This window comes from Ipomoea triloba, chromosome 1 (genome assembly GCF_003576645.1).
Source record: "Ipomoea triloba cultivar NCNSP0323 chromosome 1, ASM357664v1".
Taxonomy (NCBI): domain Eukaryota; kingdom Viridiplantae; phylum Streptophyta; class Magnoliopsida; order Solanales; family Convolvulaceae; genus Ipomoea; species Ipomoea triloba.
In genome coordinates, this window is record NC_044916.1 from 6,027,115 (window position 1) to 6,044,877 (window position 17,763).

Consider the following 17,763-nt stretch of genomic DNA (forward strand, 5'->3'; position numbering starts at 1 on the left):
AAAGGTAATTGTGGGAGGCCAACTTAATGGACACGAAGTGATGAGCGGAAGATAGTGAGTTATTGTGTTCTAATGGGTAAATGGGACGGACATGGTAGCTTCGGAAACAGTTCGTTTAGATGATTCTCCAACAGAGCCGTCATTAGAGTCGATGGTTCCCATGACCGGACCTGACGTTGATACCAGATGAGGATGGTAAGTCTGTGATTAACATTAAGGTAGAACTATATATAAGGTTACAATAAGAGTCCTAACCAATCACAACTACTAGACTCCTAACAAAAATAAATGGATAAACATCATGTCCCTTATTAAATTAAGCAATCGAGACATGTCATATCATAGGAAGTAAAAAATGAGAGTAGGAATTGGGAGACTGGGAGTCTATCTAGAATTACTCAATTATTTATATATGTAACGTTTAATACACTCAACAAGTTTCAGAAGTCCTCAAAATTAAAGTCCAGCAAAACCAAAGGCAAACACGTACGAGAAAATGGTATTATTCCTCTCACTGTGGATACCAAACGCTAAATCTCTTCCCTTTTCGCCCCAAATCTACCGGCCTTTACGCCGGCAAACGCAAAGCGGAATTCTTCTTCGTAACTATTCCACCATTATTTGCCCAACCAAACCAGGAAAAAATCCATTCACTTATCGCAATGGAGAAATACGACATACTCTTTCTACAAAGTTATCACCCATTGTGAGGGCGGCCGTAACGCCGGGTTCTGAAAACGACGGAGAAGACATGCCGGTGGCGGCGAGAATGTCGAAATTTTTGGAGATGGCGCCGGGGTTGCCGGCGGGGGCGGTGCTGTTGGCGTCGACGCATTTGCTGTGCCTGTTTGCCCCATTTTGTTTCAGTTGGGATGCCGCCGGCGTTGCGGTGGGGTTGGCCGTCGTCACGGGCGCGTTGGGAATTACTCTCTCTTATCATAGGAATCTGTGTCACCGGAGTTTCAAGCTTCCCAAGTGGCTTGAGTACCTGTTTGCCTATTGTGGTGTTCATGCACTTCAGGTCAATTTTCAATATATTCCTTTATTTAATTACTTGGTTAGGGAGTATTTATTAAGAGATAATGTCAAATGGGTACACATTCAATTCTTGCACGGATTAGATGTCAAATGTTCACATGCATGCATAGTGACTCGAAATAGTAAGGGTGTATTTGATTAGGAATGAGAATCGAAATGGGAATTAAATATTTGGTAATGGTATAGGTTTTTGTGAAACTAATTTGCAAGTTTAGTAGTAGGGTGCAGTGGAATTGGAATGATTAACAATATTGAGGTTTGGTACGGTTATGTATGACCTTATAATGGGAATAAATATTTTAAAAATATAAAAACAATTAACCATAATATAATGACATCTAACGGACCAATATGAACAAAAAAATCAAAACAAAAATCTAAAAATACCAATCCAAACTTAAAAATCATATTACGAATAAGATGAAATGATACTTTTTTCTTTTTTTTTTTGTTTTTGTTTTTTTGTTTTTTTTTGTTTTTTTTTTTTGTTTTTTTTTAAAATTAGGGAATGAGGATTTTGATTGAAGGGTAATCAAATCACATAGTTGTCTTTTAAAATGTTGTCAACCAAACACTAACTATGATTTTGATTCCCATTCCTAGTGTGTAAACCCATGAAGCAAAACATATCCTAAAATAATTTATTATGTTGGAAAAATACTTCATAAATGGAGAAATCATGTAGTTGGAAAAGAATTAAATACATACTGGTCATATTTCTTGTGGAAAAATGTTACAACTTACAAGTGTCCCGTTTTAATTTTTGTTAAATTCTAAATTGGTGTTCAAATAGGATCCGTCGGGTGGTGGGGCATTGATTCTTTGAGTTAAGAAAGTATATAGAACAGATACTACATTTGTAAAGAGTCATGGTGAGTAATGTTTTAAAAAAAATATATAATACAATATTTATTTGAGTGACAAAAAAAATCCGCAGCTATTACTCGAGGGTATACATTAGGTAAGCCCAACCTTATGACTTTAATTGGCAAATGACCATAAGGATTATTGCATGGACCATGGTCCACACAGCTGTGTGGACCAAAAATAAAAAGTACATTATTTTTGTACTGAAGATACATTATTTTTGTACTGTAGGTACATTATTTTAGGGTACATTATTTTTGTACTGAAGGTACATTATTTGATATATACTATCAATAATGTACCTACAGTACAACAATAATGTACCTTCAGTACAAAAATAATGTACTTTTTATTTTTGGTCCACACAGCTGTGTGGACCATGGTCCATGCAATAATTTGCCAGATAAACCAGTCTAGATTGTTCATAACCAATCATTATTACATAGATCATGCTCCACACAACTATATGGACTATAAGTAAACAAACTACATTTTAATATACTAAAAGTACATTATTTGTGTACGTACATTTTTTGAAAGTACATTATTCAAGTACTAAAAGTACATTATTTTATATATACTATCAAATAATGTACCTTCAGTACACAAATAATGTACTTTTAGTATATTAAAAATGTACTTGATATTCATGGTCGACATAGCTATGTAGACCATGGTCCACACAATAATTCGCCATTCATAACTGGCCAATTGCCCGATTCAAATCAAGAAGATGCCATAAATTTCATCTAGTATGGGCGAAAGATTAAAACAAATGAGATATTTTGAAAGAAAAAGTCAATTTTATTACGTTAGTTGACAAATGACCACAAGGAGATAAACGAACTTAGATTGTCCATAACTGGCCAATTCAAATCAAGAAGATGCCAAGAATTTCATTAGTGGGGGCGAAAGATTAAAACAAATGAGATATTAAAAAAAAGTCAACTAAGTAGGGAGATTTAACCCCTTAACCTTTACTAAGACACATACACACAGGGCTGGATTTTAGGGCGTGCAAGATGTGCTATATTGCCCCAAAATTTTGGAGGCCCCTAGTCCAGTCCTGGCCCAATAGTTAGTATATGTATTTGTGATTATATTGGCTCAAAATTAGGTTTTCATTACTGATCTAAATTCTACTACGTATTATTCAAAAAAAAAAATTCTACTCCGTAATATTCACGTGAATCACTTTTCTTTAATTCGTAGTTTATTTATAATTTGATAGAGTCTCACTTATTTACCAGCATAGGGCCACGTAAATAAAAAAAATCCGGCCCTACATACACACTTAACCATCTAAGCTATTTCATCTTTGAGCAATTTATATCTAAGCATTTATTGTATATATATAAGGGTCCCTATATATAAGGGGTGAGGTGGGGTGTGGGAGAGAGGGCGACTGCTCCCACTGCCCCCATACTGGCTCCACCCATGTTACTCTTGTTGGGAGTCAAACTTACAATATAACTTTGTGATTACATTTGACTAACTTGGTTGTAATTGTCTCCAATTTATTTTTGGGTCATATCAAAGGAGTAGCATATTCTTAAGATTTTTGACTAGCTAAAGAAAAACTCCTTTAATTTAACAGTGTATAAATCTTAGCTTTTGTGATTTATAATTTTTTTTTATAGGGGCATCCAATTGGTTGGGTGAGCACCCATAGACATCACCACCAGCATTGTGATTCTGAGAAAGATCCCCATAGTCCCATTCAAGGATTTTGGTATAGTCACCTAGGCTGGTTGCTTGACTTCAATTCTGCTAATGAAAGGGTAATATTTATAATGCTCCCTCCCTCAAATTCTCTACATTTTCCATTTGAAATGTTAGAGATTTGTTTTATTTATTAAGTTGTGTTAGTGGATACTTTTGTGCAGGGTGAAATGCCAACAAATGTTGGGGATTTGGAGAGTCAATTCTTCTATAAATTCATTCAACACACCTATATTATACATCCCATTTTACTTGCAGCAATGCTATATGTTATCGGCGGATTTCCTTACGTAGTTTGGGGCATGGTATATATGCATTTCACTTATTCTTTTTTGTTAATTTATTTTTTAGTTCTTTTTTCATGTCCATTATTGCATGCTCTCATAAGTTTAGTCACAATTGAAAGATGTGCTTAAATTAATCTCAATTGACAGTTGAAACTGATAGTAGAACTGTACATTTATTATTTATATATATTAATTAAGGTCAAGAGTCACTAATATGCAAGTATTTTAGGGAGTAAGAGCTGTGTTAATGTACCACATAACATTTCTTGTGAATTCTGCTTGTCACATATGGGGAACTCAAGCATGGAATACATGCGATCTATCTAGAAACAATTGGTTAGTTAACACATTCGATATCTTCCCATTTACATGTGTTCGTATAGTATTGTCATATTCACGCCAACTAATCTTTTAAAGTTTGGATGCATATTATTATTAGGTTAGTGGCATTGTTAACCTTTGGAGAGGGTTGGCATAACAACCACCATGCCTTTGAGTTTTCAGCTAAACATGGGTTAGAATGGTGGCAACTTGACATAACTTGGTATATTGTGTGGATCCTTCAAGCTCTTGGTTTGGCATCTGATGTTAAGTTGCCCACTGAAACTCAAAAAAGAAAGATGGCCCTCAACAATCACTCGATTGTACGTGACTTTTTCCCGAGTCATCCATCCTAATGGCCTGAAGATGTTAGATTTAGACGAGGATGGATAAGATTCTATTACTACTACCAATGTCGTCTACAAAGAGGTTTCCAATAATGCGTAATTCTATGAGATTTCCAGAGTACTTGCCTATACATTATACAATCACATTTACGGCAATTAATTAATCAATTCTAAAACTTTGGTATGATAAGTTGGAAATTGTAGATTTACTACTTTGCTTCAAGGTTTTGTTGATTAAATAATGCTCTGATGAAATTATAACGGTTAAATTTATAGCAACGAGCCAATGAGATTAGTGATTAATGTAATAGTGAGATTAAAATACATTGTGATTGTTTTTGGTTGACATGTTTAGCTAAGAATATATAACAAAGTTATTGTTATTGTTTGGTTGATAGGTTTTTAAAACACAACTAACCTATCAATTGAAAAACCAATTCCATAATAAAATAAGGATTTTATTCCATTATTCCTCATCAACGGTTTCCCATAACTGTTTAGATTTTTGCTTTTATTTTTTTTGTTCATATTGATGCTTGGATGTTCTTATATTAGAACCAATTAATTGTCTTGATTTTTTATTTTTGTATTTTTAATATCTTTATTCCCATTATAGGATCATACATAACCAAACAACAATATTGATAATCATTCTCATTCCACCCTACTACCAAACATGCAAAATATTTTCACTAAAAGCCATCACCAAGTATATATTTGATATCTATTCCGATCGGATTCCGATTCTCATGTACAAACCAAACACACCCTGTATATTATATACTATATTACTATATATATGCTAATTCGTTATAATATGCCTCGTACACTTATTTTTTGAGTGATAATGAGAGAAACTCATGCATAGTCGTCGCTACCCCAGGAATAAACACACTTATTTTATACAATAAAAAATTACGGAGTACTAAATTTCAATTTTACTCCAAAAAGTATGCTTTAATTGAATTAATTTTGATTCTAAAAGTTTTACGTTGAAACAAATCAATTTAATCATTAAAACTTGTTAATTGGTTAAGCTACCACGTTAACTGTCGTGGACGAGTGGACCATGTTAACTATCTTGGAAGATACAGCTATGGTGCTTCACAAAAATGATGCCTACTATGAAAGGACTTCAGGTGATTGTTTTAGGGGTTAGTAAAGAGAGAAAATGCAACCTATCAATATGTGATTTTATTGTTGTTTTATTATTTTCTAAATTAAATTAAATACTGTTGTTCTCTATCTCAATTTTTTTGCAAACAGAGAAATCATTCATTAAAATCTTAACAAAGTAAGTTACAAATAAAGAAAGGAGGTTCAAAGAACCACTCCTTACAATCTGCATTAGAGAGAGGAAGTCTCTAGCTAGCAAGTGGGCAACTTCATTCTCAGAACGTGTAACAAGCGAGATTGAAACAATGTCAAGTAGACTTAGGGTGTGTTTGGTTCGCACATGAAAATCGGAATCGGAATGGATATCAAATACTTGGTAAGGGTAATGAGTTTTAGTGAAAGTATTTTACATGTTTGGTAGTAGGGTGGAATGGGAATCATTATTAATAGTTGGGGAAGCGGAGGAAGGGAAATGAAATCCTTATTTTATTAGGGAATGTGTTTTGCAATTAATAGAGTCATCAAAACCCATAGTAGTGTTCTAAAAACATGTCAACCAATCAATAACAATGACTTTGATACCGATTCTTGATAGTTAAACCTGTCAACCAAACACACCCTTAGAAAATCTTTAATATCAAGGATTACAAGATCAAAGGAAGAAACTTGATTATCATAGTTGAGTTTGTTGATCATGATCAAAGCATAGTTTCAATTGAAAACCTAAACTGATAGTTGGACTGCTTAGCACGCCCTCACATATGCAGGCCAATTACTTTTTGACGGGCTTCGAGTAACACGTGGACTAGCCTATAGTCATACCCTCTCACGTATGCGGTGTGATTATTTTTTGATGAACTCCAAACAACACGTGAATCATATATAGTCTATTTTTATATATATTATATGTTGAACGGAGTATAACACGTAGTCTTAACTCTTAAGTGAATTTTAGTGTGCAGCAATATTATTATATTAAAGCAATGGTGGAAGAGGTGGAGACATTGATCAAAGCTTGAAGAGATTTTGGTTTAAGTAAGAGTATCTGGTTGTACTTATACTTAAATTGTTTAATTACCTAGTGGATTTTATTTGTAGCATATGACATTTTTATACCACATAATAGCTTTGTAAACGAAATTCTATACTAAACCATGTTACTTTTAAAGTTTGAATAAGTGCGGAAGTGATTTGGAGTAATAACTCCCAAATTTGACACTTCTTAGCTTGGGTTTAAGGATTAACTTCTTAATTATTTGAATTAATTAATGAATAGGCCACATCGTAGGGTGTGTTTGGTTGACAGGTTTTGGTATAAGGTATGCGTATCAAAGTGATTGTTATTATTTGGTTACGTTGACAGGTTTTTAGAATACTACTATGGGTTTGGAATCCCTCATTAATTGAAAAACTCATACCGTTATTAAATAAGGGTTTCATTTCCCTTCATCCTTTCCTCCCCAACTATTAATAATCATTCTCATTCCACCCTATTACTAAACATGCAATATACTTTCACCAAAACTCATTACTCTTACCAAGTATTTGATACCCATACCAATTTCGATTGCCACGTGCGAACCAAACACAACCTTAGATTGAATTGTCCCTTTCAGGACATTTGATAAAATCTGAAACGACATAGTAAAGATTAACATGATTCTTTTTGCCCAAATTGAGAAATGATGATCTTAGATTAAAGTAAGCAAGTAGGCATTAATTAAATGAATTATTTATTTATTTATTTTGCATCGCGCATGCATGCATTAACGTGCGTAATATATGCTTAAAATGAGGCAGGGCTTGCGTCCATTTTTGGCCTAGCGATTAGCGTAACCATGCAAATGCTATTGCGTAAGGTTTGGCTTTTTGCATGGTTTTAGGAGAAATTCACTTCAAACTTAAAAATAGATCACAACACAAGGCTGCTTCCACCTTGATCTGCTCATGCCTACCAGGAGGCAGACAGTTGATTTATATATTATTATTATTATTATTATTATTATTATTATTTTTGGTACCACATGATTAATAAGTTGTGTTTTCTATAGGAATCTATTGTAAATAAACATAATTCAATTTGTAATTATTTTGAAGATTGAAATTAATATATTACTATTGTAGTTAAGGACTTAAGGGTAAGTCTCTTGTGAGACCATTTCACGAACCCTTATTCATGAGATAGACCAGGTCAATATGCAGAGTGATACTTATGTTGAAAAGTGTATAATATAGTTAATAATAATAATGAATAAATTATTTGTTACTTATGAGAGAAATTGTAACACTTTTGAAAAAAAAATGTAATACTTTTAAATCAAAATTTAATATTTAGGGGTTAGATAGTTACTTATGAGGAAAAAAAATGTAATACTAATCAAAAATAAATTGATTGATGGTTACTTATGTGAAAATTGTAATACTTTTAAATCAAAATGTAATATTAATGGTTGAAAAGTTATTTATAAGAAAAAGAATATTATAATACTTATAAATGAAAGAGTAATACTTATAAAAAAACTCGGTACATCTTTGTTAGTTTCTGGTATTATAATTAGAGCCGTCAAAACGGGCTTAGCCCGTCGGGTAAGCCCGTACCGTCCCGCAAGAAGGGCAGAGCGGGCTATTATATTTTGGGCCCGTATTTTGGCGGGCCCGCCTAACCCGCGGGGGCCCGCCAAATAAATAAAAAAAAATTTATTAAAATAAATCAATGCTACAATAATAAATTTACAACATTAAATAATCTTGTCAACTTAATTATATTACTAACATTATTATATATATATATATATAATTTGAGTTTACAGTAAACCAAAATTCAATTGCGAAATTGAATTTTGGTTTACAGTTTGTGTGTAAACTGTAAACAAACATTCAATTCTAATTGAATTTTGGTTTACGGTTAACCGTAAATAAAAATTCAATATATGTAATTAAGTTTAAAAATATATATATTGTATAAATGATTTTTTTATTGGCTTATGGATTAATACATTCTGTATTTGATTATTTATTAGTTATTATTGTGTTTAAAAAAATTACAAATGTATTAATATATCTTTACACTATCCAAATTATTTTAGTATATACTTATTACCTTTTTTATAATAATTTTTATTTAAATTTATAAATTTTAAAATTTGGTGGTCGCCCGCCAAGGCCTGCGGGCTTAAGGCGGGGCGGGGCAACCATCCATAGGCCTGTATTTTGGCGGGCTTTTTAGCCCGCCCCTACCATATGGCGGGCTTTGGCGGGACGGGGCCCGCCGGCCCGTTTCGACAACTCTAATTCTAATATTGGATTTTATTACATTAGTAATGTTGACCGTCTTGGTTTTCATTCATTGGAATTATGTTAATAGTGTTAGTAATTTTTGTGATTTATATAGTATTTGTATATTTTGTTTTGCTAATATTAACTATTTAAATAAAAGACAAAGAAGTGAAGAGCACCAATGGAGTTTATCTCTCAGATATTGAATGGAAAAAAAAAAAATTGATGCCCATGCGTTATTTATAAATAATATGAACAACAAAAGTCCACGCTAGATGTTGAGAGATTAGGATGTACACATGGCAAGTGACGATGATGAGACATTTTATTATCTGAACATGGTATTAATATGAATGCGGTGTTCCCTAGTCCGTAGATTAAGGCTTACAGAACACCATGTGCTTATAAGCATTATATTGTACCATATGAATGGCGTTTAAATGCCCACGGACCACCACGTTCATATAATACAATGTTTTTTGCGCTCTCAATGAGACTAATTGGAGATCATTAAGATTCAATCCCTATTAATACTCTTAAATGTTATCAAAACAAATTCTCTTAACATCTTATGTATATTTTGAATTACATAGATGTTTATTATAGTGTTTTGGTTAGGAGTTTATTTTTTAAAAAATATAATACATTTCTTAAATTGATGTGTCTCTTAATTTAATCCAGAAAACTTTAAAAGATTTTTAAAACTTAACTAAATAGGATTTGACTAGTGGTTTAAGGATATCCACATTAGTGTTTTTTGTGGAGTTACTGATGGGAATGAAGTTTTTTGTCTTACAAATTTTTTTTTTTTTTTTTTTTGAGCCCGAGTGAATGGGCAAATGATGCTCAAGATGCCCATTTTGCGCATTGGGGCTCAACTGGACTCGAAAAAGGATTTCTTTTGTCAGAATCATTTTTTTAAAATATTTTTTCTTCCTTTTTTTTTTTTTTCTCTCTATCTCTCTATTCTCTTAATTGGCATGATAAAAACTCCAATATAAAATTATGTCTATATATTGAGGTTGCTCTAAGTATGTGTTAATAGCCGTGTAGAAGTAACCAACTTAGTTGGCGTGAATAGTACGGGTCTTGCACTCGAGTTCGGAAGTTTGAATCCATTTTGTATTGAAAAAAAAAAGAAAAAAAAAAGAAAAAAAAAACACCGTGGAAGGTACAAAGTTATATTCATTTCGTGATACACGATATATAATTTATGAGTATATGGTTGGGTTAAAATAATGAACGATTAAGATGACTTCGAATCGCGCGAGACACACTGTCTAGCTCGCAAAAGGGAAATTATTTATATACGTAACGTTTAATACACTCAACAAGTTTCAGAAGTCCTCAAAATTTAAGTCCAGCAAAACCAAAGGCAAACACGTAGGAGAAAATGGCATTATTCCTCTCACTGTGGACACCAAACGCTAAATCATCTCTTCCCTTTTCGCCCCAAATCTTCCCTTTACGCCGGAAAACGCAAACCGGAATTCTTCTTCGTAACTATCCCACCATTTGCCCAACCAAACCAGGACAAAATCCATTCACTTATCGCAATGGAGAAATACAACATACTCTTTCTACAAAGTTATCACCCATTGTAAGGGCGGCGGCAACGCCGGGTTCTAACGACGACGGAGAATACATGCCGCCGGCGCCGGCGCCTGGGTCGCCGGCGAGAATGTTGAAATTTTTGGAGGCGGCGCCGGCGTCGCCGACAGGGGCGGTGCTGGTTGCGTCGACGCATTTGCTGTGCCTGTTTGCCCCATTTTGTTTCAGTTGGGATGCCGCCGGCGTTGCGGTGGAGTTGGCCGTCGTGACGGGCGCGTTGGGTGTTACTCTCTCTTATCATAGGAATCTGTGTCACCGGAGTTTCAAGCTTCCCAAGTGGCTTGAGTACCTGTTTGCCTACTGTGGTGCTCATGCACTTCAGGTCAATTTTCAATATATTCCTTGTTTAATTTAATTACTTGGTTATGAAAAATTAAATTAAAAATAACTTCAGTCAAGCCTATATTATTTAGAGACGTATTTATTAAGAGATGTCAAATGGATACACATTCAATTCTTGCATGGATTGCGTGCCAAATGTTCACATATATGCATAGTAACTTGAAGTAGTTGGAAAAATGTAGAAATCATGTAGTTGGAAAAGAATTAAATACGTACTGGTCATATTTCTTGTGGAAAAATGTTACAGCTTACAAGTGTCCCATTTGAATGTTTGTTACATTCTAAATGGGTAGTCACATAGAATCAATCTCTTGGTGGGAATATTGATTCTTTGAGTTGAGAAAATATAGAACTGATACTACATTATAGTAATATTTTTTTGAGTGAGAAAACTCGCAATTACTACTCGAGGTATACATTAGGTAAGCCAATCTTATGACCTTAATTAGTTGACAAATGATCATAAGAAGATAAACTTGTCCATAACTGGCCAACTCAAATCAAGAAGATTTAATATGTTACTCTTGTTGAGAGTCAAACTTGTAATATAATCTTGTGATTACATGCATTTGACTAACTTGGTTGTGATTGTCTCCGATTTATTTATTTATTTATTTTTGGGTCATATACAAAGGAGTATTAGCATATTCTAAACATTTTTGACTAATGAAAAACCCTTTGATTTAACAGTGTATAAATCTTAGCTTTTGTAATTTATCATTTTTTTTGTTTTTTTAGGGGGATCCAATTGGTTGGGTGAGAACCCATAGACAGCACCACCAGCATTGTGATTCTGAGAAAGATCCTCATAGTCCCATTCAAGGATTTTGGTATAGTCACCTTGGCTGGTTGCTTGACTTCAATTCTACTAACGAAAGGGTAATATTTATAATGCTCATCAGCTCCCTCAAATTCTCTACATTTTGCATTTGAAATGTTAGAGATTTGTTTTATTTAATTTGTGTTAGTGGATACTTTTTTGCAGGCTGAAATGCCAACAAATGCTGGGGATTTGGAGAGTCAATTCTTCTATAAATTCATTCAACGCACCTATATTATACATCCCATTTTACTTACAGCATTGTTGTATGTTATCGGCGGATTTCCTTATGTAGTTTGGGGCATGGTAAGCATTTCACTTATTCTTTTTTTGTTAATTTATTTTTTTATTTCTTTTCTCATGTCCATTATTGCATGCTGCCATGAAATTAGTCACAATAGATAGCTACAAAATACTGGCAATTTACGAAGGATGTGCTTACACTACAAGAAATTTCAAATTTAGTGAGAATAGAAGTTGTCACCAAAACTATCGTTTTTGGTCACTATTGAAATTAGTGACCAATTTTTAAAGTCGTCATCTGTCGTCACTATATCCACCGTCACTACTACAATAGTGACGACTTTTGAAAAGTTGTCACAATTACTAAAGATTTTGTGACAATGTTTACGTACACTAATAGTTTTTGAGTGATACCAATAATGGTCACAATAAATGTACAATTTGTGACCTAATATGTTATTACAAAAAGTTAATTTAGTGACAACTAAAATTGTTTCAATTAATTATTTTATTGTGACAATACTTCAGTCACAATAATTGTACTTATTTGTGAAAGTTGTTCTTGACACAAAAATGATTATCAGTGACAAAAAAATTACAAATAATTAATTTATTGTAACAATAAATATAGTAACAAATATTATATTTAACATTATCTTTTCTTAATATTTTTTAAACAAATACCCAAAACAAATTTAATATTTTTAATTTAAAAAATAAAAATAAATGCTGCTTAGAAGCCTCATGCTTCATTAATAATGAAGTCCGAGGGTTCTATTTTACTGCACAACCAATTTTTGAATTGGATGTGCAGTAAAAGGGGGCGTTGAGCTCCCCTTTTAAAGAGGGAGCTCAACACCCCTTTTCTCTATTTCTTTCGATGTGGGATCAAAATTTGATCCGACATCACTTTTTTTTTCTTTTTTTTTTTAAAAAAAAATTTTAAGTTTATTATTATTATTATTATTATTGTTGTTGTTGTTGTTGTTGTTGTTATATATATTTGATACAACCATTTTGTACCAAAATTGTACTAAGAGAATAACTCTTAATGTACAAATAATAGACTACTGTGGTTATGAGTAATAATTCAATTAATTGAGTTTTTATTTTGAGAAATTATTACTTAGCGTAATCAATCTAACTAAATTATACTTTAACTAATTCGATTAATTGGTCCATAACCAAATTTTTATTTTATATTATATATTTGATACAACTATATTGTAAAAATTGTTCTACATTGGATGATTCTTAATGTACAAATAATTGACTATTGGTGTTAGGGTAGTCATCCAGTTCATTTAATAAATTTTGAATCAAATTTAGAGATAAAGACATACACCATATTGATAGAAGAACAAGCAATCCCTAGTAATGACGTTCTTAGTAGCAACTAATTACTCAACACAATTATCATAAATTAGTGACAAAACTTGAAATCAACACAATTATTGTCACAATTTAGTAATTTTTTTTACGGAATTATAGAGCGTCGCACATATTTGTAACAATTTCATCACAAAAAATGACAATATTAGTGACAATAGTATTTTTTCTCACAATTATTTGTCATTTATAATAGTACTAACGACCAATTGTATTTTTATTGACAAAATATGTTGTCACAAATATTATAAACAAGAGTGACCAACAACTATTTGTCACAAAACGTATTAATATTTGTGTCTACATTATATTTTGTCACAACTACATTCGTTCCCGCCATAATTATAATGCCGCCAAAATGCACATACATTTAGTGACAACAAATAGTGACAGTATATGTTACGACACTATTATTCTAGTAATAGTGACAACTTACTGGTAACAAATACTTACTTGTCACAATTACCATAGTATTAGTGACTAAAAAAAGGATATCACAATTATCCCACATAATAGTGTCGAATTATTTTTTTGGTCACAAAAAGTGTATTATTTGTGACTAAATTACAAAGTGTCACAAAAGATTTGTCACTAAATGTCTTCATTCTTGTAGTGAATTAATCTCAACATACCCTTTAAACTAATATACTATTAACTATTATAGGGAGTAAGAGCTGTGTTAATGTACCACATAACATTTCTTGTGAATTCTGCTTGTCACTTATGGGGAACTCAAGTATGGAATACAGGCGATCTATCTAGAAACAATTGGTTAGTTAAAACATTCGATATTTTTCCATTTACATATGTTTGTATAGTATTATCATATTCACGCCAACTAATCATCAAAAGTTTTGATGTGTATTATTATTAGGTTAGTGGCGTTGTTAACCTTTGGAGAGGGTTGGCATAACAACCACCATGCCTTTGAGTTTTCAGCTAAACATGGGCTGGAGTGGTGGCAACTTGACATAACTTGGTATATTGTGTGGATCCTTCAAGCTCTTGGTTTAGCGTCTGATGTTAAGTTGCCCACTGAAACTCAAAAAAGAAAGATGGCCTTCAACAATAGCTAAGTGCTGAGGGCTGAGGAGCAGTACAGTGGCATAATATATTTGTTATTTAAATAGGGGATATGATATTAGCTAGGGTTGTTGGTTGGAAGGTTATTGTTTGTTTGTTTAATTTGTTTTAATAAATATGAGAATGTCCATCACTGCAGCAAGTAGCAATTATTCGAGGATAAGTATACATACTAAAAGTTTTTTAAATGCTATTGTTATTATTGTTGTTGTTATTCAATTTTTTTTTTTTGGTAATAACTAATAAGTATTGATCTTGATTCTAAATTATGCTATATCAATTGTACTATTATTGTTATTTAATTAATCTTATTTTATGTATGTTGTTCTCCACCTTTGCTATGTTCAACTCAATTAACTTCAATTGGCTCATAGCGAGTTACATATATAAGATAAATTATTTAAAATAAATCATGGGATAAGAGGTATTCTCAAGAATGCTATTCAATTAAGTACTTATTTCGTGAATCAAACGTGTCGTAATTGTAAAACTAATTAGGACATCAATATTGTATGGCACATAGTCCAATTTCAATAGTTTCCTTTTGATAGGATCATGCAATTAGTTAAAAAGTTAGTTGAGACAAATGATGAGATAAAGGCACACTACTACAGTTATAGGCTTACTTTTTAGGTCGGTTATTTTTGTAATTTACGTCGATTATTAAAATGACGTAAAAGACATCGACGTAGTATATTAAATTATATATAGACGCCTGTTCACCAACCAACGTCGATACTATCATATATATGTCGGTTATACACAAACCGACATATAACCAATGTATATTTTTCTTTAAAAAAGTAGTTTAGACATCAGTTCTAAAGAAGAACCAATGTCTATACCGTAGTATACTTCAGTTATCCTTAAAAATCAACATCTATAATTTTATATNTTGTGAATTCTGCTTGTCACTTATGGGGAACTCAAGTATGGAATACAGGCGATCTATCTAGAAACAATTGGTTAGTTAAAACATTCGATATTTTTCCATTTACATATGTTTGTATAGTATTATCATATTCACGCCAACTAATCATCAAAAGTTTTGATGTGTATTATTATTAGGTTAGTGGCGTTGTTAACCTTTGGAGAGGGTTGGCATAACAACCACCATGCCTTTGAGTTTTCAGCTAAACATGGGCTGGAGTGGTGGCAACTTGACATAACTTGGTATATTGTGTGGATCCTTCAAGCTCTTGGTTTAGCGTCTGATGTTAAGTTGCCCACTGAAACTCAAAAAAGAAAGATGGCCTTCAACAATAGCTAAGTGCTGAGGGCTGAGGAGCAGTACAGTGGCATAATATATTTGTTATTTAAATAGGGGATATGATATTAGCTAGGGTTGTTGGTTGGAAGGTTATTGTTTGTTTGTTTAATTTGTTTTAATAAATATGAGAATGTCCATCACTGCAGCAAGTAGCAATTATTCGAGGATAAGTATACATACTAAAAGTTTTTTAAATGCTATTGTTATTATTGTTGTTGTTATTCAATTTTTTTTTTTTGGTAATAACTAATAAGTATTGATCTTGATTCTAAATTATGCTATATCAATTGTACTATTATTGTTATTTAATTAATCTTATTTTATGTATGTTGTTCTCCACCTTTGCTATGTTCAACTCAATTAACTTCAATTGGCTCATAGCGAGTTACATATATAAGATAAATTATTTAAAATAAATCATGGGATAAGAGGTATTCTCAAGAATGCTATTCAATTAAGTACTTATTTCGTGAATCAAACGTGTCGTAATTGTAAAACTAATTAGGACATCAATATTGTATGGCACATAGTCCAATTTCAATAGTTTCCTTTTGATAGGATCATGCAATTAGTTAAAAAGTTAGTTGAGACAAATGATGAGATAAAGGCACACTACTACAGTTATAGGCTTACTTTTTAGGTCGGTTATTTTTGTAATTTACGTCGATTATTAAAATGACGTAAAAGACATCGACGTAGTATATTAAATTATATATAGACGCCTGTTCACCAACCAACGTCGATACTATCATATATATGTCGGTTATACACAAACCGACATATAACCAATGTATATTTTTCTTTAAAAAAGTAGTTTAGACATCAGTTCTAAAGAAGAACCAATGTCTATACCGTAGTATACTTCAGTTATCCTTAAAAATCAACATCTATAATTTTATATATATATATATATATATATATATATATATATATATATATATATATATAAATATATATAAAATAGACACAGGTTCTAAGTTAGAACCAATTTATTGTATTTAATAATAATAATAATAATAATAATAATAATAATAATAATAATAATAAATGGCAATAGAACCGACATCATTATTTTTTTTTAAATTAATACAATGGACCTTAGAACCGACATCTATTATATTTAATAAAAACAAATGTAAATAAACGACGTCGGTTATGCTTAAGAGCCGACATCATTATTTTCTTAAAAAAATTAATACAATAAACGTTGGTGGTGATGATTGTGGTGGTGGTGGTTGTGGTTGTGGTGGTGGTGGTGGTGGTGGCGGTGATGGTGATGGTGGTGGTGTGATGGTGGCAGTGGTGGTGGTGTTATATTGATGATGTCAATTGACCGTGTCAGGATCAAACACTTACCATTACTCCAAAAGCTAAAGCTAACAATGAAGGCATAACTTTATTTATTTATACTTGCATAACATAGTCAGCGCCACGTTGTAACCTACTATGGTACCAATTGTCAAGATCAAACACTTACCACTACGCCAAAAACTATAACTAAGTAACGGATGCACAACTTTATTTCCTCATACTTGTGTAGCAATCAGCGCAACGCTTTGATAGTATGATGTAGGACCCGGATCTCTAAGCCGTAGCCCAATAGGCCGGTAAAATTTAACAATAAGTTGATTTTAAATATTTTTTTAAAATAGAATGTGGATGGCTTTTCCATCGATGGAGAAGTCAACCATTTTCTCCAACCAGTTGGATGGAGAAGTCCACCTGGCTTCTTCAATTCGTCCAACTAGATGATAGCTTCTTCGTCAAGATCAGGGTGAAGAAGCCATGATAGCTTTTCTACCTATTTTTTTAAAAATAATTTAATTTATTTATTGCATTAAAAAGACAAATTAATATATTTAGTTATTATTTTAATTTTTAAATTTGTAAGTTCGTCTAATTTTATTTTTTTTTGAAGGTAGTTCGTCTAATTTTTTTTTCACATAAATTTCATGAGCTGATTTGATTCTTCCCCCCCCCCCCCCCCCCCCCCCCCCCTCCTTTTTTTTTTTTTTTTTTTTTTTTTTTTTT

General features: G+C 32.3%; 2 protein-coding genes across 3 annotated transcripts; both read left to right on the forward strand.

Annotated features, from left to right (window-relative positions):
- The first annotated feature begins 449 nt into the window (after nucleotides 1–449).
- LOC116020021 (palmitoyl-monogalactosyldiacylglycerol delta-7 desaturase, chloroplastic-like) lies at nucleotides 450–15,953 on the forward strand. Of its 2 annotated transcripts, XM_031260469.1 has the most exons (6): nucleotides 450–1,021; nucleotides 3,546–3,686; nucleotides 3,792–3,932; nucleotides 4,144–4,180; nucleotides 15,358–15,427; nucleotides 15,531–15,953. In XM_031260469.1, exons 1-6 carry the CDS (start codon nucleotides 497–499, stop codon nucleotides 15,730–15,732), a joined length of 1,116 nt encoding a protein of 371 aa, XP_031116329.1. In that variant the 5' UTR covers nucleotides 450–496; the 3' UTR covers nucleotides 15,733–15,953. The 2 variants fall into 2 exon arrangements, with proteins under 2 accessions (XP_031116329.1, XP_031116321.1); XM_031260461.1 differs by lacking the exons at nucleotides 15,358–15,427; nucleotides 15,531–15,953 and adding an exon at nucleotides 4,354–4,769 and having other exon boundaries at nucleotides 4,144–4,250.
- LOC116020031 (palmitoyl-monogalactosyldiacylglycerol delta-7 desaturase, chloroplastic-like) lies at nucleotides 11,616–14,676 on the forward strand. The gene is made up of 4 exons (XM_031260483.1): nucleotides 11,616–11,806; nucleotides 11,913–12,053; nucleotides 14,044–14,150; nucleotides 14,254–14,676. The coding sequence occupies exons 2-4, from the start codon at nucleotides 11,919–11,921 to the stop codon at nucleotides 14,453–14,455; spliced, it is 444 nt and encodes a 147-aa protein (XP_031116343.1). The 5' UTR covers nucleotides 11,616–11,806; nucleotides 11,913–11,918; the 3' UTR covers nucleotides 14,456–14,676.
- Nucleotides 15,954–17,763: the final 1,810 nt, after the last annotated feature.